Here is a 24,030-nt window from a genome sequence, read left to right as displayed (position 1 = left end):
TTCTGCGAATGGTCCACGAGATGCGACTGCTGAGTCGACCAATGTTGAGACTTCCATCGTACCTTTCCAGCCTGACCTGCATGAGGATGTGTCGGCTATCGATCGGTTCATCAAACCTACTGGGACGGCGGTTGTAGTAGAGGACAAGCATTTGTACGTACGACCGAAATGCGAATTGCATTCACGAGCAAAGCTAACAGTGTAGGACGGCATATGTAGACTCCAAACTGGCTAAACTACGAGCGGGTGGCACAGAGTTTGCAAATCCAGGTGATCCTCAAGTGGTGACCAGAGACGGGAACGAGTCACACGAGTCTCATCATCCCGAGCTTGACTCTGCAGACATGCCCGCTTCGGGGACAGCTGTCCGCAATAGAGTTGAGCCCTCTCAATCTCGCGCAAAGCCTACTCGGCGACGACGGCCTCCGCCTCAAAAGGATCCTCTCGCCACCGCGCGCGAAGCTCTCATCGATCAGATCTTGCACGAGTCGCCCGGAGAAGTGGCCCTGTACTCCAAAGTACCTACTGCATCAAGACCTTCAGGTCCGCCCTCCTCCAGCAACGCTGCTGCAAATGCCGGAGAAGACGATGATGGCGAAGACGAAGACCCCGATGAAGCTGCAGCACAGGCCTTCAAGAAAGCCTTCCTGGCCGATCTCGAGGACCAGCAGAATCGGAGAAGGAAGCCTGCTCCACCAGCCACGAATACTACTGCGGGCAAAACTGCCGCGGCGCAGATTCTCAGTGGACCGAAACTCGGAGGCAGCCGTGCGCAGAGACAGAGAATGCACGCTGCTTTGGCTGAGGCGGAGAAAGGAGGGAGTGCGGTAGGGAGTAGTAAAGGTGGTGCGGGCGTGGGGAAGAAGTGACGACGTGAGGAGCTGTCATGCTATTCAAATTTGGTCGAGTAGATTGAACTGGATACAGGACGGAATGAGTACTCGAATTCTACCTTAGATTCAAAGAGAGCAGAATAGAGGCATTACGACTCCAGGCTGAGCACCGGCTTGAGACTCGCTGCTTTGTCCATTGTAACGAGCTTCTGCCTCTCTCTTTGATTTAATCTTTGCCCTGTCGTCTTCCATGTGACATGTGACAGCGCAAGTAAGTTCTCGCTAGAGGCGGGAGCTTCCCGTAGCTCATGGAGATAGCGCGTCATTTCAGGTTCCAACCAACTGGAACACCAAACAATCTTGCTTCCTGACAACCACCTTTGTCTCCCACGCCACACCTCTCTCCCTTCGACACTCCTGTCCTCGTGATGCGCCACCAATACTTACAATAAACGAAGCGATGTTCGCCTTGAAATCGCTCTCCTCCTACCTTTGGGGCAACTCCGAAAAGCAAAACATCGCCGAATTACCCCACGGACAGCTGTTTATCGTGCGCCCACGATCGCCAAAGGGCTACAGCGAGCTCATCTTCACCGACGCTGCCGCCTTCATCCGCCGCACGAATCAGGACTATCAATATCAACTCGTCATCCAACGCGCCTACGAAGAAGGAGAAGCGGAACTACTCGAAGAAGAAGGCGCAGAGGATAACGCGGGGGACGCTGTTGGTGACAAGGACGAGAAGACTTTTCTTCTGGACGAGGAACTTCACTTGCGCATTGAGCTGAAAGAAGACGGCGAACTGGTCCTTGCCTGGCGCGATCTTTCAGGCGACGAAGGCGACTTGCTGGAATTTGTCTGCGACGCATCGACTCGTCCTGAGGCTGCGAGCACGTTCGAGTTGATCGCAACGCAGTGCCAGTTTGAGAGAAAGTATCGTCGTGGTCACGAAGAGGCGACGGAGGGACAGCTGCGCGAATTTGTCTTCGAGGACGAGCTAGGAATACCACTCGCAAGCCCGGTCGCAAGCCCGCAGAACCGCTCACCTGCGATCTCTCCCATCGCGCAATCCCTGAACGATCTCAGAGAAGAGAGCCCAATCATGCCACGTGAAACGAGCAGGAAAGAGGAGGTGAAGGTGGAAAAGACGCCGACCAAGGCACCGACATACCGCAAGGCACCACAAAGCACAGAGACCTTGGTGGCAGAAGAGGCAGAGCTACATCTATTCGACTTCCAGTCAGGCACATTCATTCTTCAAGATGCAAGTGTGCAGGCGATCGTCACGGAGGTTGGGAACTGGAAGTACTGGTTGCAGATTGCCGGTGACAAGAAGCAGTGGCTTGGGCAGGAGGTAGTGGACGACATCAACCCAGTGTTCAACTTTGAATACCTGAGCTTCATCTTCAACCACTACACTGAAGATGGCTCGGCGTACTCATGGCTGCTCAAGTTTGAGGATCGCGAAACGATCGACCGCTTCCAGAACGGATTGATGCAGGCACTGTGGGAACACAAGAATGAAACGAAGTGGGGTAAGTCGACGGACCAGGAGTACGTGCTGAACGCATTCAACGATCTCGTGTTGGAGGATGACAAGGATGATGAGCGCGAACGTGAGGCTGCGGAAGAGGATGAGTACTCAGACGATGATTTCGAAGAAGCTCGCGAGCGCACCGCAACACCCGATTATGACTCCGATGAGGATGAAGATGAGGTGGTGCACCGTGACGCGGACGGCAACGTCAACAGCCAACTTGCCGTCGGTGCAAGCGTGGACCGATCGTTCGTTGTTCGCGGTGACAAGATCGGCGTTTTCAAGCACACTGCAGACAATGGTCTCGAGTTCAGCACCAGCATCAACAAGGTCGCCAACCTGAAGGGCAAACAGTTTGCGCCTTCGAAAGTCATGCTCCACTCGCAAGATCGCAACATGGTCCTTCAAAATCCCAACGACCCCACCAGCGTCTATCGTATGGATCTCGAAGTTGGAAAGGTGGTTGATGAGTGGAAGGTCCACGACGACATTCCCATCAACATTTTCGCACCCGAGAACAAATTCGCTCAAACGACCGGCGAGCAGACATTCCTCGGTCTCTCCAAGAACGCTCTTTACCGTGTCGACCCACGGCTGAGTGGCAACAAACTCGTAGACAGCGAACTCAAGCAGTACGTCAGCAAGAACGACTTCTCCGCCGTGTCGACTACCGAGAAGGGCTTCATCGCCGTTGCCTCGAACAAAGGTGACATTCGTCTTTTCGACCGTCTCGGCATCAATGCAAAGACCGCTCTTCCCGCTCTCGGCGATCCTATCCTTGGACTGGACACTTCCGCCGATGGTCGCTGGGTGCTAGCCACGTGCAAGACCTACCTCCTCCTCATCGACGCTCTTCAATCCGAGGGCAAGAACGCCGGCAAGCTCGGCTTCGAAAAGGCATTCGCCAAGGACAACAAACCTCAGCCTCGCCGTCTCGCACTTACACCTTCTCACGTCGCACAATTCCAGCATGAAACAAAGGTGCCGCTCTCATTCCAAGTTGCACACTTCAACACCGGACCGGATCAGGAGGAAACGACCATCATTAGTGCCACTGGTCCCTTTGTCGTGACCTGGTCGATGAAGAAGGTGCTTGCTGGGAGGAAGGATCCATATTCCATCCGGAGGTATTCGGAGGAAGTCAAAGCGGACAACTTCAAATTCGGCAGTGATCGCAACATCGTGGTCGCGCTTCCAAATGAAGTTGATATGGTTGCGAGGAGGACGCTGCAGAGACCGACGCGAGACAGTATCATGCTGCCGCCGGTCACGCCAGCGAAGAAAGGGAGGGGCAGTTACTTGAGGAACGAGATCGTCAACTCGCCTTACTAGGATGGGCGTTCGTGGTTCCGGCTGTCGGGAGGGTGGTCTGGTTTGTGGCGTTGAGGATACCCCAAGGATGCTCTATGGAGCTATTGATCAATTTCGCACTGAGCTCATGGTGCGAGAGACGATGGGAAGGAAGCATGCGGTTGCTACGAGACGCTCCAAATAGTGGCTAGGACCCCAGTATGTAGATCGAAGGGAGAGAATGAAACGATATCGCAACGACACTGCCGCGCACTACTGCCACCGTCCCCGCATACCTGCACATTATTGGGGATAGTCTTACAACCCACAGCCTTCATTGCACTCATGTCGTTGTGTTTGGCATGGTATGTGGAAGCATCACTTACAACCTCTTAGCCGGATCTGTGGAGCTGAGGAATTGCCGAGGCGATCGACGACATCACCCTCCTCCATCACCTTTCCGTCACAAAGATATTCCTTGGTCGAGGACTACAGTACTCCATCTCCGCTTGCGACAACACGAAGAAAGACAAACGTCTCCAAATCCCGTCTATCATTTCAAGTCCTTCAATATGCCTCTCGCCACCGTCCACCTCGTCGCCCTCACACCCAAAACCTCCATTCCAGCCTATCTCAAAAACCTCTCCTCTGTCAAACCACTCGTCACCTCCCGCGTCATCCGCTGGATCATCCGCCCCGAGAAGCTCTCGACACACCTCCCCAACGCAAAATGGGACCTCCTGATCATCCTCCCGGCCTCTTCGCCCTTGCCGAAATCCTGCCTGTCCGAGGACTACATCACTCGCCACTGGAGCATCACAGCCGGCGTACCGTCTAGCATAGTCAATGGCTTCCAGGACCGCAACGAGAGACTCCTCAAGCCGCAGCAGGGCGATGTCCCAGCTCTAACGGGATCGCTGAAGAACCCGCGCATGACCAAGTCGACTCAAGGACTGGAGTTGAACGATGAGTTGCTGGAGTGGAGTAAAGACTTTTCGCTCGGAAAGGGAGCCGTGAGTATGCTGAATCTGCTATCTTTCCACCCGGGCAAGGAAGCGCATGACAGCTATTTGCGGTATGGCAAGGCTTTTGGGGAGTCGATTGGTAAGAAGCGGGGTGGGAATGCGAAGATTGTGGGGAAGGTGGTGGTGGATCAGGGAACGCGGGATGAGGATAAGTATGGGTGGGATGAGGTTGCTTTGGCGCATTATCCGAGCATTGAGCACTTTACTGATAGTGAGTATATGTCTCCTGAAGTTGCGGTCCTTTTGCTGACTTGGGTGTGATAGTGCTGGCGAGTGAGGATTACCAGAAGGTCAACCATGAGTCGAGGTTGCCTGCGCTGCTTGATACTTGTATCTTGTGCACGAGTGAATTGGATCCTGAGCTTGCGGGCGGGGAGAAGTCGAAGTTGTGAGGGAGTGAAGAAGGCGATTAACGCAAAACGCCACGTCGAAGATGAGGTGTCGACAAGCTGCTAATATGGATGCATTCCGGACGAAAGCATCAAGCGTTTGCTATGTTCAGCGACAATTCTAGACGCCTCTAATGCTGATTACCGAAGCACGGCGCTACTGCTGAACGACTTCTATACGAAGGCATTGATACCTGTTATCTCGAATGTGCATGCAGCTACACAAGCAGCGATTCCGCCTCAATACACTGATGTTCGTCGACTGTCAGCAGGCCATACACCATCGATGAGAACAATACTGCACACGAAATACCATGCAGTGGCAACTCGATCTTCGGGAGGCACCTTCAACGGTAGCAAAACTCCCACTGGTTGCGGAGTTGAAGCTTGGCTCACCGGCACCTTCCTAAAGCGGTAAGATTCCTGGGCGCCCAGCTGCAGATCTATCACACCTCTGCTCCCTATAGTGCAGCCAAGACACCTCAGGTCCGCTGATCGAGGGACACCCGAATGAGAGAGGCAGCAACTCAATCAAATTGAGACGATCGATTGGATGGGTTCGCAGTACCATCTACTGTACATTGCACTCTCGATGGCTTGGCGATGCATGCTTCGCTTCGCCTATTCGTCTCCCTAGACTTGATCAAGGAGGTAGTACCTCGCCGGCGGCAGATCTTCGTAAAGAGGGAGGTGGCAGCCGGGATGTGCGACGCTAATGTGTACGGCTGCTGCATCACGAGCGATATGCCGCGGTTGCACAGCAGGTGGCATAGAGTACAAGATGCCTCGCGAGGTCCTCGAGTTGGCGTGGTCTGTGTTCCCCTCGATCACACCGCACCTCAGCAGGCGATAGCAACATGTTCACCTTCCGTCTTCTTCCTTTTGTAGCTCTGGCGCTTGCATCCGTGCTGCCCAGAGAGCAGGCCGTTACTTACGATGGCTACAAGGTGAGAAGACTATTCATTCACAAAGTTGACAGCGCACTGATGCCCTCCAGGTCTACCACATCGACACTGACGGCGACGCGGATGCAGTCCTGACGGCCTTGTCCGCTCTGCCCTTTGAGCAATGGAACTTTGAGAATTCAAAACACCTCGACATCTCCGTTCCTGGCAGTGATGTCGCAGCCTTCGAGGCACTCGGCCTCAACTACAGCGTCATGCACGAGAATCTCGGTCTAGATATCGCCGTCGAGAAGGACTTTGGCGACTACGAGTCCGTCTCCCGAAGACAGTCTGGATCGCTCCCGGCCACTTCGTGGTTCAACAGCTACCACTCTTACGCCCAGCACGTTCAGTACTGGAAGGACCTGAATGCTGCGTTCGCATCGAACTCGCAGGCGTTCGTGGCTGGCAAGTCCTACGAGGGCCGCGATATCTTTGGATTGAAGCTCTTTGGCAAGGCCAGCTCCACGCCCAAGCAGGCCATCATCTGGCACGGCACCGTTCATGTAAGTTTGGTCGTTGGGTATGAGAGGATTAACATGACTGACATGTTGATTCCAGGCCCGCGAGTGGATCACCACCATGACCGTGGAATACCTCGCCTACACTATCATCAACGGCTACAAGACCGGCGACGCCGAATATGTTTCCATCCTCGACAAATACGATTTCTACATCATGCCGGTCGTCAACCCTGACGGCTTTGTCTACACTCAAACCAATGATCGTCTGTGGCGGAAGAACCGCTCTCCGACCAAGGTCCTCAATCTCCCCACCTGCTACGGCACGGATGTTAATCGCAACTGGTAAGTCCTGGAAGCGTGATCTGCCGAAAACTTCTCGAAGATGCCAGGCCTCTGTCTACCTGAACTGTCTCTGATATGTGCTGACCCTTGTGTAGGCCCTACCAGTGGACCGGCGATCCAAACGGCGCCTCCACCAACCCCTGCGCTCAGACATACAAGGGCAAGGCCGCTGGCGACTCTCCCGAGAACAAAGCCTTGGTCTCGCAAATGACCGGCGTCTCAGCGAAACAGCCCATCGCTCTCTACCTCGACTTCCACTCCTACGGCAACTACCTCCTCTCGCCATATGGCTACACCGCCAGTGTCCCAGCCAACTCAGCGAGTCAAGTCAGTCTGGCTCAGAAGGCAGGAGCGGCTATCAAAGCGGTCTACGGAACGGAGTACACTGTTGGGCCATCAGGAGCAACACTCTATCCGACCACGGGCAGCAGTGCGGACTTTGCGACTGATATTGCGAAGGCGAAGTATGCGTATGCTATCGAGCTGAGAGACAAGGGCCAGAATGGATTTGTGCTGCCGCCGGATCAGATTGTGCCGACTGGGCAGGAAGTGCTGGCGGGTGTGAAGGTTCTTCTCAAGGGGCTCTGATGAGATACGGGCGCTATATGAATATAGGTCCTGGGGAAGTGCTTGAACTCAGTTCTAGCCCCTTCCCATAAGCTCCCACATTGGCCAATCTGGACCAGCACGATATCCCGGATCGAAGTGGAGTTGGAAGACATCAAGAGGAATGCCGAAATCAAGCAACCCAAGTGTCTCTAAAACTTCTTTCTTAACCTCATCCCGATGATGACGTTCCCACTCTTCTGCCAGACTTGTCAAACGCGCCATATTTCTCATAATGCTGATGTGACCGTATGGGGGCCGGTTGATCCGTTCACCGGTGACAACGACAGCGAAATTCTTGAGACGGCCTCCTGATTGTTTGCCCAGGTGGTCCAGCCAGCGTCTTGCTGCTATAACACTCGACGCACTCGAGGTCGATGCGATGAAGGAGTTCAACTGGCCGAAAATCGGCATCGTTTCTGCACGAACTGTACGAGAGACTTTCAGCAGAGCCGGCGGAGGATCGGCGTAATCTCCACGATCGTTGTCGTGCTGTAGTGGTCTTGCAAGAGCGAATTCGTAGATCATGACCCTAATGTCGACGACGGGCAGGTTCAAGAATGCCGTCCGTTTTCGACGAGCTAGTCTTGCTGGTTGACTATTCAACGTTAGCACTTGTAGGGACAATACCGAAATACATCAACGAGCTCTTCGACTTACTTTGCGATGATGCTATCGCGCAGAGTAGCCACTGTGGCATCGACGATGCTTCGCAACGACTGGGAGTCCATGTATCGATACTGCTGTATGAGCATTGTTTGGACAGTCTTTCCGACTTCGTGGCTGGCTTGATGCGGGCACATCTCATACGTGACGGTGTCTTCGTCCCAAGGCGTATCGATATCGACCCAGACATAGCCGAAATCGAAGGCCAGATCTGGATCCTGCTCGTCTGGCGAATATTCCCGGAGATGCGACATTTGGAGAGTGGCCGTTGCACTACGTTCGAAGGGTTGTTCGAAGACAGCCAGAAGGGAAGGATCGGGCGGCAGCTCTTTGCTGAAGTCCCACAGAAGGAGCTCGTTGATAGCCAATCGACAGATGCGCCTTGATCGCTATGCAAGGGGCTCGACCAACCGGGCTGTGTAACATTCGCTTGCGTAATCATCACGAGATCCGGATTCTCGGCCATCTGATGAATCGCAGAATTGAGCATGCGAAACGCCGGGCCGAACACAAGCAGAAGGCAAGAACCGCTGCAACCGAATCCGAGGCCTTCCCACCGTCGAACACATGGCCTTTCATGTCGCAGCTGGGAGCTCAATTGCCCGAAGTAACGCTTGTGATTCGTCGGGTCGACCGGTGAGCTGTATGGCCTAATTCTGAAGCAAGGGGCTCCATCGCTGTGCCTATATAATGAAGGCCGAACATCTCCTGGAGAGTCTTCCGGCCTCACCTCCGATCGTCGACAGCTATGTCTACCACTACCATGGATTTGCTCGAGACATACCCCGCCGTGGAAGCGCTTGTCGATGAAGAAAGTGGCGATGCCGATTCCGAGTCGCAGTCAGATACCATGGCCAAGAGCGACGACGAAGATAGCGATCAAGACAGCGACGACGAAGATGGTGATCAAGACAGCGACGACGAAGATGGTGATCAAGACAGCGACGACGAAGATGGCGATCAAGACGGCGACGACGAATCTGATGTCGCCATCACCGATGTCGAGCATCGACAAAATCTGGTCGAAAGTGTGGCCGAGTTCATGCGCGAAACAATGACGAAGTACTTCATGCAGACTGAAGAGTTCGGCTGGATGAATAGGGACAGTATCCAAGCCATGTTTGATCGAGCCGCTGCAGAAATCACAGAAGGTGTTGCACAGGCGTAAGTCATGGTCTGGAAAGTCCAATCGCAGAGAAAAATGGCTGACAAGTGCATCGTAGACAGGAAGCCATCGAGGCATCGCGGAGGCGTTTTGACTTCTTCAAGCTGAGCCCGGAGCTCCGCAATGTGATTTATGAGGATGTCCTTGGGATCCACGAAGACGACCTCACGCGAAACAACGAAGTGAGCGTCCTTCCGCCTTGTAACAACGGAACCATGGAATTCGCTCCATCCTGCAGTTTAATGCATGTCAATCGGAAGCTGCGGAGTGAGGTTTTACCTCTCTTTCTGAGCACTCGAGTCTTTTTCCTGCCCCTGGAGAGGTCGATGAGACGCGGCTACTTGGGGCGCCACCAACAGACAGCTGAAGTGGACCACGAAATCAGGCGGCGACTGAAGGAGACTTTCGGTACTGTGTTATTAAATTGGCTGCAGACGATTGGTGACGAGCAGGCGCAGAAAATCCGACCGTTCACGATGCACGGACTTCCACAATATTTCCTCTTCGGTGGAGTGAGCAAGCGAGAGGTCTTGGAGACCATGGGCTTGGATCAGTGTGCCGTCAAGGAGGAGACTTTCGTGATAAGCGCGGAATCATGGTACTGCGGCCGAGTCCGTGGACCAGACCCGAAGCTACAATTCAAGTCGTCGTAGAAGACGTGTTGATGCAGTTTTCGGGAGAGATCGCAAAGATGTTGTGTCTTGTCGGGTGGAGGTTTCTAGCTCGTGACATGGAGGATGCAGCAATTCTTCGAACGTGGTGATGCTGCTGCTGCATGTATTTCCAGCAAACCAGGATTCGGGCCCAAGATGGAGCTCCAAATTGATCAATGAAGATTCTAGGAAAGCGCCCCTCCTCGTCCAATGGCTTTCTGGGTGCGAGACAATCCAGGAGATAACGTGGCATTGACCAGGATCTTTTCGACGACCGCTTTCGTGCCAGCGTCTGTGCGGAGCGATCATCAACACCCGGTGGGGATGGGAGATCGACCAGACCACGTTCGAAGGTATGCTTGCAATCCAGCTAATGTCCTGGTCAAGATATCAGACTAGTCCGGCTATTAGCATATGGCAACAGGGATGGGAAATTGAAACAATGCGCTCAACCTAGAAATAGCGCACACGTGGCAGTCGTCCGTCACCAAGGGCAGCCAGGATCTGCTCTTGTCGTGATCACCACCAGAAGCAAACTCGCGCTGTCCAAACTCGTCCATATCGAGTGTCCTCTGACGCTTAAAAGGTAACGGACAAGTCGTCATAAATCCGTTTCCCTTTGGACTCATCCTGCCTCGCAGCAGTATCGACCGACGAGCTGCTTCATCGAACCACCACCGAAGACTCCATAGTCTCATCCCTCCTGGACGTCGATAATGTCCTCCCATGTCACTCAGCTACAAACCTGTCTCGTGCAATACGAATGGCGCTTGGAAAATCTTCCACCAATGTCCGCAGCGCGATCGTGCCAGCAACATGTTTCAGTTCGACGATGGGTGGCATTGGTGTGAACAACTCATCTCGCTTCGTCGACAGCCCTTGTTCAACCTGTCTCGTGCATACGAAGATCAACATGGGGGAGAGTTCGCAGAACAAGGGCCTGCTGCCATGTGGCATGAGCCGGGACTTAGTCCACGTCTTCCGACCCCAGTCATAGCAAATTACCAAGACAACTCCCTAGCGATTCGCGGCCGCAAAAGGAATGGTCCCAAATGGTATGGCGGCGCGGGTCCATCCTTTCGTAGTCCCAGGAGTCAGAGCATTGTTGTCCATAAGATGCCGCTTTCCCCCTCCTCTAGACCTGATCTTTCTTTCAACCCTCAGCCAATTCACTGACAGCTTCGAGTCGTCAACCATTCCAAAAGCCAGCGAGACATCGTCAATCATCAAACGACGGACCAACGAGAACTCACCCTTCTCCTTTCCAAAACAAACTCTGGAGCCAGCCACGAGCCACGATCCACGATGAACATCTTCCTGCTCACCTCGACCCTCCTGCTCGCTCTCGGCGTTGCTGCGGCACCAAAAAAGAACCCATGCACTGAGGAATGTGCCGCCGGCCTAAACACGCCGGCGTGTTGTCTTGTACGTCTTTTCGCTGGGTTTTGGCTTTGCCTCTCTCTCTCCCTCTCGCTTTCTCTCTCTCCCTCTCTCTCACTCTCTCTCTCTCACTCACACACACACACACACTCTCTCTCTCTCTCTCACACACACACTCTCTCTCGCACTCTGTCTTGACACACCCACATCCACACACCACCTCGCGATTCTCGACGCTCAAACCTGACATTTGTGATAGTGCATAACCCCATGGAGGTGGTCGTGTTAAACGTCGAACGCTCCAGGCAACAACAAGGACACCTACCTGGACCTCCACTCGAAGTTGACGTCTGGAGACGAGGAGAAGGACGTGGAGAAAATTGTTGTGATGCACCAGGTCCGAGGAGAACGAGGAGAAGGTGGTGGTGGTGATGAAGGTGGAGAATGGAGGAAGGGGAAGAGGGCTGTGTACGATGCGTCCTCATCGCGTTGATTTCATTTTATTTCATTCCTTCTCAGGCTTCAGAAGCTCATTGTCAGCCAAGAGAGATCTGTAATGCTATTTTTCAGTTCGGCCTTGGCAAAGATTGTGAGCTTCGCAGATATTTGGTGCCTCGCGGTTTCGTAGCTGGAAAGCATGAAGCCCAAAGCACAGGTCCACGATTGATAGTGCAGGATGCAAGGTGGCGTTGCCCAGGGTCTATCGCTCTGACGAAAGCTCTCGTTCCACACAATCCAGACCCCAGAGTACGTGATGTTGATCATCAATACTAGTGGGAGACCCAACAAGTCCGGACAGGAAATGTCAAAGGCGTGGTCGCCATGCTTGCGACGAAGCTGTGGAATGAGGTTCAACATGGATGCCCGCGCTCATCATCCTAGCACACATCATCCCTATGACGGATCGGCCGGCAACTCGAATGATCCCTGACTACCTCACGCTGTGTGTCGATCGAGGTATACAAGCCGGAGTCATCCGGATCTTCACACACACGACTTACAGCTCCCTTGATCTCCGAACTGACACACATTCTCGATCGCATGCATTATCGTCCAACCTCGGACAATAACATGACCCTCTGCCAGTCAAGATGATCATTTCCGACACCACGCTCCCGTTCAACGATGGTTGGCACGTGCGGTCCGTCGTCGACGGGCAGTCCTTCACTCCAGTCTTCCTACCGCGGGACGCCATGATCCAGACTGGACGTAGCGCCGACGCGCCCTCTGGTCCTGCACAGGCCTACTTCTTGGGTGGCAGCTACCTGTACCGCAAGACTTGGCGTCGACCACCTTCATGGAGTGGTAAGAGGATTTTCCTCTACTTTGAAGGCGTGTATCGACATTGTCAGGTGTTCGTGAATGGTCAGCCCGCGGGCGGCAATTCCTGGGGTCTGACGGATTTTGAAATCCAGATCGATCAGTTCCTGCGGGGAGATCAAGAGGTCACTATCGAACTGCATGTGCAGAATGAAGAACTGCCGTCCGCGCGTTGGTACATCGGGTCGGGAGTCTTGAAGCCAGTGTGGATCGTGGCCCGGAATACCATCTCCCTGCGCCCGGGCGGTGTCTTCTTCCAGACTATAGCGATCGAGCCTTCGGTGCGTGCCATGGCCACTGCGGAGATTGACAATCCTGCCGGGGAAGTCGTCGATGTGTCGTTCAGTTTGCTCGACGGGGAACATGAAGTCGCAAGCGCGGAGCTTCGGACGGAGGGGTTGCAAGTCTCTACGCCGCTGGATGTTGCTCGGCCAGTCCTATGGTCTGACGACAACCCTCATCTGTACACACTGCTTGTCAAAGTCGGAGATGAATCCCACAGCGTACTGGTCGGACTTCGCACACTACAATGGAACGCGCAGAGCGGCTTACTAGTGAACGGCGGGCGGACTCTCCTCCGCGGCGCTTGTATACACCACGATAGCGGCATTCTCGGCGGCGTGACGCTCCCGGACTATGAGCTCTGGCGCGTCAAGATCCTCAAGGCCAACGGCTACAATGCCATTCGCAGCTCTCACAACCCCGCTCCCGAGGCGCTCTTACACGCGTGCGATGTGCATGGTCTGTACGTCGTGGATGAGTATCATGACTACTGGTACAGTCGCAAGTCCACCCACGATGATGCCCCTTCATTCGCAGATCGATGGGAGGTCGAGATCGACGCTATGGTGCGCAAGGCCCGTAACCATCCTTCTGTCATCATGTACTCGATCGGGAACGAGTTGATGGAGCCGAAATCCGTGTACGGACTGGAGACTGCGAGACGTCTGGTCGAGCGCGTGCGTCTGTCGGACTCGACTAGGCCAGTCACCGCGGCTATCAATCTCATGCTCGCGGCTATAGGCTGGCCCTCGAAGAGAACGGGAGATGTCAACGTTCAACCCCCTAGCGGCGAGGCCTGGAACTTGGACAGTACTTCCATCAACGCTCTCTTCGCCTTCATCCACTTCATCGTCAAAAACCTGCCTCGCCTCCCCCGCGCCGACCTCGTCACCAAGGATCTCTTCCACCTCGTCGACGTGAGTGGCTACAACTACGGCGAGGTGAGATTCCCCACCGATGTGCGCCTCCATCCCGATCGCATCCTCCTCGGCACGGAGACGCTACCGGACGACATCTCCTGGAATTGGTCGCAAGTCGAGTCCCTTCCCAGCCTCATCGGCGACTTCATGTGGACGGGATGGGACTATCTCGGCGAGAGCGGCATGGCCGACTGGATCTACGACACCAGCAAAGGCAGCTTTCAGAAGCCGTATCCGCAAATCTCCGCGGGATGTGGCGCCGTCGACCTCATCGGTGTTCCCGGCCACACGGCGTATCTGGCCCAGGCGGCGTGGCATTTACTTTCCGGTCCGGCGATTACCGTTCGCCCGCCCCATCTCGTCGACAAGAAGACTTTCCGATCGCCGTGGAGAAAGACCGACGCCGAGCACAGCTGGTCGTGGAAGGGCTGCGCGGGCAAACGTGCCGAGATTTATGTCGTGTCGGACGACGAGGAGGTGGAGGTGCTGCTGAACGGCACGTCGCTGGGCAAGAAGCAGGTCGGCAGGTATCCGTCGCGACTGTCGCCGTCCACGGTTGCGATTGGTGTGATGGGGGTCGTGTCCGCGATGTTGGTGCCCTCCTGGGCGTATGCTCTGTCTACATTAGCGGGGACGGCCGTGTTTTCCATCTACATGCTGCGCCCGCCCGGTCGGCGATATGGTAACCTGGCGCGCTTCAACACGACATACTATCCGGGAGAAATCGTCGCGATTGGGTATCGTCAAGGCCGCCAAACATCTCAAACGGCTCTCCGTTCGGCCAAGGAAGCGAGGTTGAAACTCGTGCTGGAGAACAAGACCATACGCGCCAATGGCATGGATCTCGCTTTCATCCGTGTGTTATTGTGCGACGAGGACGGCACGGTGGAGATGTTGGATGACGACCTCGTCACACTGTCAGTGACCGGACCAGCCCGGCTCGAGGGCTTTGGAAGCGGTGCGAGAAAGACCTACGAAAGGTATGATGACGATGTCCACACGACGTGGCATGGGCAGGCGCTGGCCATTGTTCGTGCCGGCACGGAGCCGGGCAAAGTCACCGTGCTGGCCAACAGCGATCGTCATGGCGGGGGATCTGTGGTGTTGGAGCAAATTCGCGAATGAGAACTTTTTGGTGGACGGACCAAGACAGAATCGAATGAGGCGCATGGCCCGGAGTCCTAGAAATCTCACACTCGGCGCGAGAGCCTGTCGGTTTGGCTTCGGGACGGGACGATCTGGGAGGATGCAACAGTAGTCAGGCGTGTCGACATGGCGTTACCCACCTTCAGCCGTCGTACGGTAGTTGTAGATATTGACCCTTCTTCTTTGTATCTTCATCATCTTTAGCGTCAGAATGGAGTAAGCAGATCATGTCGTGCATGCGGCCTCACACAGGTGCAGACGATGGAGGAATAGACCGAACCAACGATGGATGTGCCGGATGGCTGAGAGTAGGAAGCTTTCATTGAGGCGACTCGAATACAGCGTTCCGACGGTGGAGCCACCATAAGCGTATTCGAAGCGTGAGAAGGAAGGCAAATACAGACGCCGTGAATCCTCCCCAGCAGCAGCTGAAAGTCAGCCGCACCATTGACGCCTTTGCAACGCATACGCCATTTTCCCAGACTTCCCGCCTTCACCCATGACCGGGCAGGCAGAGGTCGTTGTAACCGAATCACAGGTGCGTTGCGTTGCGTTGCGGGTCGACCAAATCGCTGAGCCTCTCGCTGAAGAGTCACAATTGCGTTTGCGGTCCAAAAAGGATGAACACACCCACGATGATTAGGATACCTCACCGACCGCGCGCGGCGTCATGACAGTCACGAGAAAGAGGCGTATGCAACGGAGGACTGATGACCGCTTGTGAGGGCTCTCGAGCGCGACATAACCGCCGCATGGACTGTACAACCCCTCCAAATGATGGAACATACCATGGACACGGACAATCGGGGGTTATGGAAGACGAGCGCAAAGCCCTGAGGAGCAAGACATTGGTGGTGCAAGCTGGGCTCCCTTCTTGGACGCCAACGGCAGGTCCTGACTTGTAGACGCTGATTTTCCGAGACGTCTCTGAGCAGACTCAGCGGGGTGGTTCTCTTCCCCTCCAGCTCGTGTTGCTGCTCTTTCTCTGTCCGCGCGCATTGTCTTTTCCACTCGCTCTTCCGTCGACCGCCATCGTGGGAGACCCGTCAGTGTGCATTCGATCGAGGTGAAGTCGCGGTGGCATCGAGATTATCCGAGGCGAGTCTGCATTCGAGAAGAATGTTTGCGGGACGAGAAGAGCGAGCGAGCGAGGTGACGACGATGAGAGCAATCGGAGAGTTCTCCGCGATTGGGTTCACGTGTGATTCTGACGCTAGACTCGATTCGACCAGCCCCACAGAAAGCCTAGTTCTAGCGGCCGCACGTGTGAAGTCATGGGTAGCGATGAAGTGGGCAAAAGATGGACATTCGACTCCCGCAGAGACGAGGAAAAGCCACTCGTTTGATGGCATGGCCCCAAACACGTGGGAGAGGGATGCGAGATCAGGTATATCGAATCCCTCTCTTCGTGGCACATCAACGCAGTCATCCTGTCCTGTCCTGTCCTGTCCTGTCCTGTCCTGTCCTGTCCTGTCCTGTCCTATCCTGTCCTGTCCTATCCTGTCCTGTCCTATCCTATCCTGTCCTTGTCCTCTCTCTCCGCACAGTACCTGCAGCCTTGACGTGCGACCGACCGACATCCTTAATCCTGCTCTGAGCTCGAGATCTGTCCCATCCTATCGGCGCGATAGGACGATGCGATAGCAGGAGGGAGCAGCGTCCATCCACCGACAGGCCAGCCAGCCAAATCTCCTCGACTCGTTTCGCTTGTCCATTCATTCATTCATCCGCGGTATACATCTCTACATACTCTACATCTCTCTACATCTCTCCTGTCGTCGGAATTGACTTCTCGCGTACAGCCAAACCTCAGGCAGCCCTCGTATTGGTTCTCCGCAATCAACCCCCACCGCGTCAGACGCCGCTTTTAGATTCATGCACCACCCAACACCGCCGCTGGCCGATTCGCTTTGGGATGCATCGTACCACCAGAATTCCAATTCATCCATTTCGTCTTCTTCATCCTCATCATCATGTGCATCGACATCGACATCACGGCCTCGACAATATTCACGACCCTTACGACCTCCACGACCCACCCTCGCCGTCCGCTTCCGCAGCAAAGACGACGTTCGACTGGTTGAACGGCTAGAACCAGACGATGCTCCTGCAGATCCGAGTGGCGACCCTCCCAAGCCACGCGCCCACCTCCATCAACAATTCTCCGCCCCATCTCCCCATCACCCTCCTCGACTTCACTCTCAATCACCACTCCCCGTGGGCTATCGATCCATGATGTATCGCTTCGGTGGCATGATTTTCCTCTTGCTGGCCGTTCTCCCATTCCTCCACACCACATCATTCTTTGGACATGCCTCGATGCCGCTGCAACCCGTCAGCGGCGGAGCGATTCCTGCAGATCCTCATGCGGTTATCTTAGATCGCAGAGCAGACAGTCCCACCGCCGTGTGTCAACGATGGGCGCAGATGTCTGCCGTGGTGAATGGCACTCTATATCTTTATGGAGGACAAGCCACGACCGAGTCGAGCCAGACCGAGAATACGTGGAATAACAACTTTCTCTCGCTCGATCTCACCAAGACTTGGCAAATCGCGACGCCGGCGCTTGATGGCCTACCACAACCTTCCGGACCACCGAATGTCTCATTGGGATCATTGTGGAATTCATACGACTCTCTCTTCTTATACGGCGGACAATTCTCATGGAAGCCTGCTGTCTCTCCGACACCTTTTTCGTTGTGGGAGTATGATATTTCTGAAGGATCCTGGATCGAGCACAGTGACCCAAATACTGCCACCGGAGTCAGCGCGCCTTCTGATGATGAGCCTGTCCAGCGAGCTGCAGAGGGCGCAGGCGTGAGCGTGCCATCGATCGGACGAGCGTTCTATTTCGGAGGACATCTCGATGGGTACACTACTCAAGGATGGTCACAGAGCGTTGCTAGAGTGTATTTGCAGTCATTGTTGGAGTACACATTTCCCGGATATTCCAACAACCAAATCACTGCACTCAACAGTGGTGAGGCTGCTCCGGCAGGTGGAGAATGGAGGAATGTCACGGAAGGTGGTGTGCAATCTCTGCCTGGCTTCACCGAACGTGCGGACGGACTGCTGGTCTATGTCCCTGGATTCGGCGCCGAGGGTATCCTCCTTGCGATGGCTGGAGGTACCAATGAGAGCTTTACCCAAATGTGAGTTGGACTGCTCCGAGGAAGACATCGTCACCTCATCCTTACTAATCCACTCCCAGGAACAATATCAACGTGTACGACATCGCCAACTCGACCTGGTACATACAAGCCACCTCCGGCGAAACTCCCAACATCCGCGTCAATCCTTGCGCCACCATCGCAGCCGCACAGGATGGTTCATCCTACAACATCTACATGTTCGGCGGACAGAACCTCATTCCATACGGCAATCAAACCCAGTACGACGACATGTGGATTTTGACATTACCTTCCTTCACCTGGATCAAAGTCGACCAAGGCGGTCAGTCCGTTCCACCTGGTCGATCTGGACACACTTGCAACGTGTGGGATGCGCAGATGGTCATGGTGGGAGGCTACACCGGAGATCAAACACTCACCTGCGAGAGTCCGGGAGTCTACGTCTTTGACATGAGCAATCTACAATGGGTCAATCAATTTACATCGCTGTCCCGAGGCGAGAGCTCATCCAACTCCCGTGCCGCGGCGGTGACCGACAGCAATGGACAGAATCCGTGAGTACATTCCATTCAACAAATCCGTACTCCGCTAACACGACCATCAGCCTCGCGCAGCAAGCCGGCCAAAAGTACACCTCCTCCTCCCCCGGAGGTCTCCAAGGCAGCTTCGGCTACCTCGTCCCGCAAGCCGTCATCGACGTCGTCGGCGGCAACCCCTCCGGCTCAGCCACCCTCACCACCCCCATCAACACCGCCACCGCCGGCCCCCTCGCGACCGGCAAACCCATCACCTACGACATCTCCAACACCACCCAAACCACCGGCGGCAACAACAACAACTCTTCCTCCTCTTCCTCCTCAGGACCCAACATCGCCGCCATCGTCGCCGGCTGCCTCGCGGGCGCCCTCTTCCTCATCGCCTGCTACCTCGCCTTCTGCACCTACGTCTACCGCAAACAACTCCAGCTCTACAAACGGCACGTGGAAATGTCGCAGGCGCAAGCCCGGGGGGAAAAAGTCCCCGGTATCGCGGGGTTGCTTTCCTCTTCGACGACGAACCCAGGTTCGACACCGAGTGGGAAGATGACGCCTAGTGACTCGAGTTATGCGACGAGGGGTGAAGGCGGTGTGACGCCGTGGTTGACGAGGACGAGTGAGGGCGGGGCGAGTTCGTCGCATCGGAGGAGTGAGAGTGGGGGTGGTGGTGGTGGTGGGGTGGGAAATGTGGCGGGTGGATATTCGAGTTTGAGGAGGAATAGTAATGTTAGTGATGGGGAGGAGGATCTGCTGGCGGGACGGGAGCCGAGTTTTGTCGGGGTTATGGTGCATCCGAGGAGGAGTTTGAGGGTGATTAATCGGGATTGAGGGAGTGTGGTGGAATGTGTACAGTTATGAACGACCCGTGGGCGAACAGAGACTTGTAGTATAATGAGATGAGGATGATCCCATTGCAAGTTCGCACGGTGGGTCCACTGCTCCCTACCTACGGTCGCCTGTTTCTGCGTCGCACTCACACAATAATAAGCACATACACCTGGGCAGTTAATAACACCTCCGCCGACCGTACCTTAAAACAGGAATCCTCGGCTTTTTACCGGAACCACCGCCCTACCAGGCAAAGGGAAACTTTCAAGTTTGGCCTCCTCCTTACGATCTCAGCTGGTTCGCATTCTGCAAACGTAGCCCATGCGATGATCAGCTGCATCCAATCCGGGTTTCGGCTATTAGCACTCTGCATTCTGACGCTCAGCGACGACGGAGACGACTCGCACACGGGCGAAGCAGCATCTCTACGAGGATATTCCTGGTGAATATGGAAGCTTTCGAATGCCAGGCTTATCGCAGAACGCTGTAGACGGCCAAGGCGTTCTTGTCGGAGCTTGAAGGTGGACTCCACGTGGGCGCTGTGCACTGCAAAGCAGATGGTATCGCTTGACGATCGTACCTACTGAAATCTGTGCTTGAAGCAGCATGCGGCATTCACGCAGCGGTGTGTATGTCCTTCGCACGCAGCCCGTCGATGGCATTGACTTCCTAGCCGACTGAGCATAAAGTTTGCCAGCACTGCCAGGATAGACTAGTTCTACGAGGTTGATGAGGTGATTGCGGCATCTCACCAACAGGGCATGCACGACAAATTCTGCGCACCAAAGGGTATCTGATAGCGTTGCTGTGCGATCTATGACAGTCGTGTGTGCTATCGGTTGATATCGTCAACCCACAAAACAGACTGTGCCACTCGTTCGTGATAGTCTGACCAACCCAAGCTGGGGTCTTCGGCCGATTGCCTTCAAATCTGCCAAGACCTGGGCGTTGTCTTTTCACTTTCCATTCCACGCCCCCAATCTCTCTGGGGAACAATCCTTCGATACACCTTCTAGAGCATCACTTCCCAATCAGGCAGGAGCTGACTTGCTGACCCGGCGCCATGCGATGCAGCGGCAGTGGTGGCAGCAGCAAAGACCGTGGCGAAGCGCTGCCGCGGCCACGACAAGGAGAATCCAAGGAAGGGTTCAACACCCGCCATAGTGGCAGCCAAGGGCTGAGCAAGTCTTGGCCTGGCCGCACTATCAGCAGTCAAGACACGACCATTGTCTGGGCATCACTCTTGATAGACGCCGACCTTCCCTTCGTGGCCACAGCGCCGCCTTGGCCACGCCGTCGAACCGCTCGTCGCCGCGGCGGACAGCATGCTACCGTGACACCCGCACAGCAGATACTACACGCTCCTTCGATACCTGCGATTGAAGCCCTCGCACGCGACCAATGGCGGACCTCCGAGCGACCAATTATCGGACTTCCGAGGCTTTTTCTTTGATAAGTCGCGTCTTGTTCGGGACTGCCAAGTCACGCTATACTATCGTTGCCACGTGAGATTGCTGGAGACAAGGGATGTGCATTGTGGGGAGGGTTGAGTCGATAGCCCTCATGGGAGAGGTCTGGTATGGCTATATAACCGCCTGCATCTCCCCATGCCCACCTCTGCCCTCCTTCCCGTCCCAACCTTTCCCCATTTCCTCCATCCTCCCCGCCCACCATGAGTGCTCCCATCGCTGATGACCTCTACGCCATGGCGGAGGCTCGCAATGCCAGCATCTCGCATCCCATCGACGAGAAGACGGGTTTTGGCGATTCGAAAGAATTGTCCACCTCGTCCAACGCCGGTCAGGACGATGAGGTCGAGCCGACCATGGAGGAGATGAAGACCCTCCGCCGTGTCTCCGGCAAGATTCCATGGCAATCGTACACCATTACCTTTGTCGAGTTCTGCGAGCGTTTCTCCTACTACGGTACCACCGCGCTGTTTGTCAACTTTATCCAGCAACCTCGACCGTTCGGATCCCGCACCGGCCAGATTCAGCCGAACCAGAACTGCTTCAGCGCACCCGGATGGGATGAGGCGTCTTGCAAGCAGCCGGGTGGTCTTGGGCAGGGACAGCAGGCTTCGACTGGGCTTACTGTAAGTTGTGATGGGTGCTCGCAATATCGTTATTGATATCTGACCATGAATCCCAACAGACATTCAACCAATGTAAGTAAAGCGAAGGGTCAAAGGCCTGCAGCGGTCCGAGACTCTTTCTCGGTCCATGCTAGCAGGTCTTAGTCCGCCTCTCAGCCCTTTGGACCCGAAACTTCGCTGACCTTCCGTCCTTCTGTTTTAGTCTGGGCTTACCGTAAGTTGTGATGAGTGCTCCCAATATCTTTATCGATATCTGACCCGAATTTCAGTGATGCCACTTCTGGGCGGTTACATTGCCGACACTTATCTGGGACGATTCATGACAATCCAATACTCCATCGCCGCAGCGCTCGTCGGGCACACTGTTCTCATCGTCTCTTCCATCCCCACCGTCATGGACAACCCGCAGGGTGCTCTCGGCTGCTTCGCCGTCGGTCTGGTCATCATGGGGCTCGGTACCGGAGGTTTCAAATCCAACATCGCGCCTCTTCTCGCCGAGCAGATTAAAGACAACCGTCCCAAGGTTATCACCTTGAAATCCGGAGAGCGTGTGATTCGTGATCCTCAAGTCACCTACTCCCGCGTATTCCTGTACTTCTACCTCATGATCAACGTCGGATCCCTCGCTGGAGGCATCGGAATGGTCTACGCTGAGCGCGACGTTGGCTTCTGGCTCGCATATTCTCTGCCGACTTTCCTCTTCTTCGTCGCGCCGGTGGTCTTGATCCTCTGCAAGAAGCACTACGTGATGGCTCCACCTACAGGAAGTGTGCTCTCCAACTCGATGAAATTGCTCTCCCTCGCGAGCAAGGGCTGCTGGACTCTCAACCCAGTCGCCACCTACCGCAACTTCCAGCGCGAGGATTTCTGGCATCGTGTCAAGCCCAGCACCCTCGGCAACAACGCACCAGCATGGATGAGCTCGTTTGACGACAACTACGTCGACCAGGTCGCTCGTGGTTTCAACGCCTGCAAGGTCTTCACCTGGTTACCGCTGTACTGGCTCGCCTACAACCAAATGGTCAACAACTTGACCTCGCAATCCGCCACGATGGCATTGAACGGTGTTCCCAACGATTTGATCAACAACTTGAATCCGTTGACTTTGATCCTATTCATCCCTATCATGGACTTCCTCATTTACCCGGCGATCCGCAAGACTGGTTTCAACTTTACTCCCATCAAGCGCATCACCTGGGGTTTCTTCATTGCATCGGCCTCGATGATCAGCTCCTGCATCATTCAATTGTATATTTACCGCACATCGGCCTGTGATGCCCGTGATGTATCGACAGGACTGGGTTGTGAGGTAAGTGAAATATTTCTCATTCCAAATATGGCTGAGATACTTGCTAACTTCATACTTAGTCGCCAATCAACGTCTGGGTCCAAGCCGTCCCCTACTGCCTTATCGCCTTCAGCGAAATCTTCGCCTCCATCACCGGCCTCGAATACGCCTTCAGCAAAGCCCCCGACAACATGAAAGGTCTCGTCATGGGCGTGAACCTGCTGCAAAACGCATTCTCCGCCGCTCTCGGACAAGCCCTCGTACCCCTCGCGACGGACCCTTTGCTTGTGTGGAATTACGCTGTCGTGGCCATCTTGGCTTTTGTTGGTGGTGCTGGATTCTGGCTGACGTGGCGCTCGCTGGATGCGAGAGAGGATGAGCTGAATATGATTGAGCCGACGAAATATAAGGGTCGGTCGCCGAGACAGGTTGATGAGGAGGAGAGTAGGCCTTGAGGGTGTGGGGAGAGGGAAGGGGGTGTATAGTGATCGAAAGATGAAGTTCTTCTCTGCTCGATTGTGGTCCTTTGTTGGGCTTGATGGCTGCTCGACATGTCGGTGAGGTTTCCTCGCGTACTGACGAAGTGAGGCGGTCAATTCATTGCGGCTAAGTGGCACTGCACTGTACGTTCGGACATACTTCAATCATCTGCAACTCCTACCATTCACGACAACACATACTGTTTACCGGCATACTGCTGCACTCGATTGTGAACAAGAACGCATCGCCGTCACCAGCAGGGGTCGGCAACAAACCCCAAGCACTTAAACTTTCTCGCACGAGTGGAAGTGAGGCACTCATCCTCCTCGACCCCTCCCACCTCCAACATAACCTACCTTCCCCATCCTTGAAAACCGCAGTACACCCAAAAAAATCAAAGCCCAACCACCCGTCCTCACCAGTCCTCCAAAAATGTCCATCATCAACCGCACCAATCCGCTCAATCTGCAATACCGGGTCTGCGTCGTGACCTCTGCGTTTAGTCCGCTTGGGACAATCATCTGCAAATCCCTCCTCAAAGCCAACGCGCTCGTGCTCGGGGTCGACACCCGTCCCTGCGATCCGTCTCTCAACGCAGGGTTGGGAACGCATTTTCAATGTGAGAGTTGTGATGTTGATGATGCCGAGTCTGCGGAGAGGGTACTGCGGGCGGTGGAGGAGAAATTTGGGGCGGAGAGGGTTGATGGGCT

The 24,030-nt window shown here is 54.9% G+C and overlaps 7 protein-coding genes across 7 annotated transcripts; all 7 read left to right on the top strand.

The window, feature by feature from the left end:
- Positions 1-1,235: 1,235 nt before the first annotated feature.
- MYCGRDRAFT_59611 (uncharacterized protein) lies at positions 1,236-3,919 on the top strand (the record flags this gene model as incomplete). Its single annotated transcript, XM_003851930.1, has 1 exon — positions 1,236-3,919. The coding sequence occupies one exon, from the start codon at positions 1,294-1,296 to the stop codon at positions 3,700-3,702; it is 2,409 nt and encodes an 802-aa protein (XP_003851978.1).
- Positions 3,920-4,164: 245 nt separating this feature from the next.
- Positions 4,165-5,077, top strand: MYCGRDRAFT_109716 (uncharacterized protein; the record flags this gene model as incomplete). Its single annotated transcript, XM_003851931.1, has 2 exons — positions 4,165-4,896; positions 4,950-5,077. The coding sequence occupies 2 exons, from the start codon at positions 4,233-4,235 to the stop codon at positions 5,075-5,077; spliced, it is 792 nt and encodes a 263-aa protein (XP_003851979.1).
- Positions 5,078-5,904: 827 nt separating this feature from the next.
- On the top strand, positions 5,905-7,588 carry CPA (CPA zinc carboxipeptidase A; the record flags this gene model as incomplete). The annotated part of the gene is made up of 4 exons (XM_003851932.1): positions 5,905-6,021; positions 6,072-6,524; positions 6,580-6,824; positions 6,920-7,588. The coding sequence occupies 4 exons, from the start codon at positions 5,932-5,934 to the stop codon at positions 7,410-7,412; spliced, it is 1,281 nt and encodes a 426-aa protein (XP_003851980.1).
- A 1,358-nt stretch (positions 7,589-8,946) lies between these two features.
- Positions 8,947-9,914, top strand: MYCGRDRAFT_93647 (uncharacterized protein; the record flags this gene model as incomplete). Its single annotated transcript, XM_003851933.1, has 3 exons — positions 8,947-9,260; positions 9,320-9,443; positions 9,696-9,914. 3 exons carry the CDS (start codon positions 8,947-8,949, stop codon positions 9,912-9,914), a joined length of 657 nt encoding a protein of 218 aa, XP_003851981.1.
- Positions 9,915-12,487: 2,573 nt separating this feature from the next.
- MgGUS2 (putative beta-glucuronidase glycoside hydrolase family 2) lies at positions 12,488-14,941 on the top strand (the record flags this gene model as incomplete). The annotated part of the gene is made up of 2 exons (XM_003851934.1): positions 12,488-14,381; positions 14,538-14,941. The coding sequence occupies 2 exons, from the start codon at positions 12,488-12,490 to the stop codon at positions 14,939-14,941; spliced, it is 2,298 nt and encodes a 765-aa protein (XP_003851982.1).
- A 2,256-nt stretch (positions 14,942-17,197) lies between these two features.
- MYCGRDRAFT_109714 (uncharacterized protein) lies at positions 17,198-19,457 on the top strand (the record flags this gene model as incomplete). The annotated part of the gene is made up of 3 exons (XM_003851935.1): positions 17,198-18,114; positions 18,174-18,647; positions 18,698-19,457. 3 exons carry the CDS (start codon positions 17,198-17,200, stop codon positions 19,455-19,457), a joined length of 2,151 nt encoding a protein of 716 aa, XP_003851983.1.
- A 1,644-nt stretch (positions 19,458-21,101) lies between these two features.
- MYCGRDRAFT_104715 (uncharacterized protein) lies at positions 21,102-23,318 on the top strand (the record flags this gene model as incomplete). The annotated part of the gene is made up of 5 exons (XM_003851936.1): positions 21,102-21,552; positions 21,612-21,624; positions 21,755-21,766; positions 21,822-22,861; positions 22,921-23,318. The coding sequence occupies 5 exons, from the start codon at positions 21,130-21,132 to the stop codon at positions 23,293-23,295; spliced, it is 1,863 nt and encodes a 620-aa protein (XP_003851984.1).
- Positions 23,319-24,030: the final 712 nt, after the last annotated feature.

Source organism: Zymoseptoria tritici, chromosome 6 (assembly GCF_000219625.1).
Source record: "Zymoseptoria tritici IPO323 chromosome 6, whole genome shotgun sequence".
NCBI lineage: Eukaryota > Fungi > Ascomycota > Dothideomycetes > Mycosphaerellales > Mycosphaerellaceae > Zymoseptoria > Zymoseptoria tritici.
Note: the sequence above shows the minus strand (reverse complement) of the source record. Positions and strands in the feature narration are given on the sequence as shown.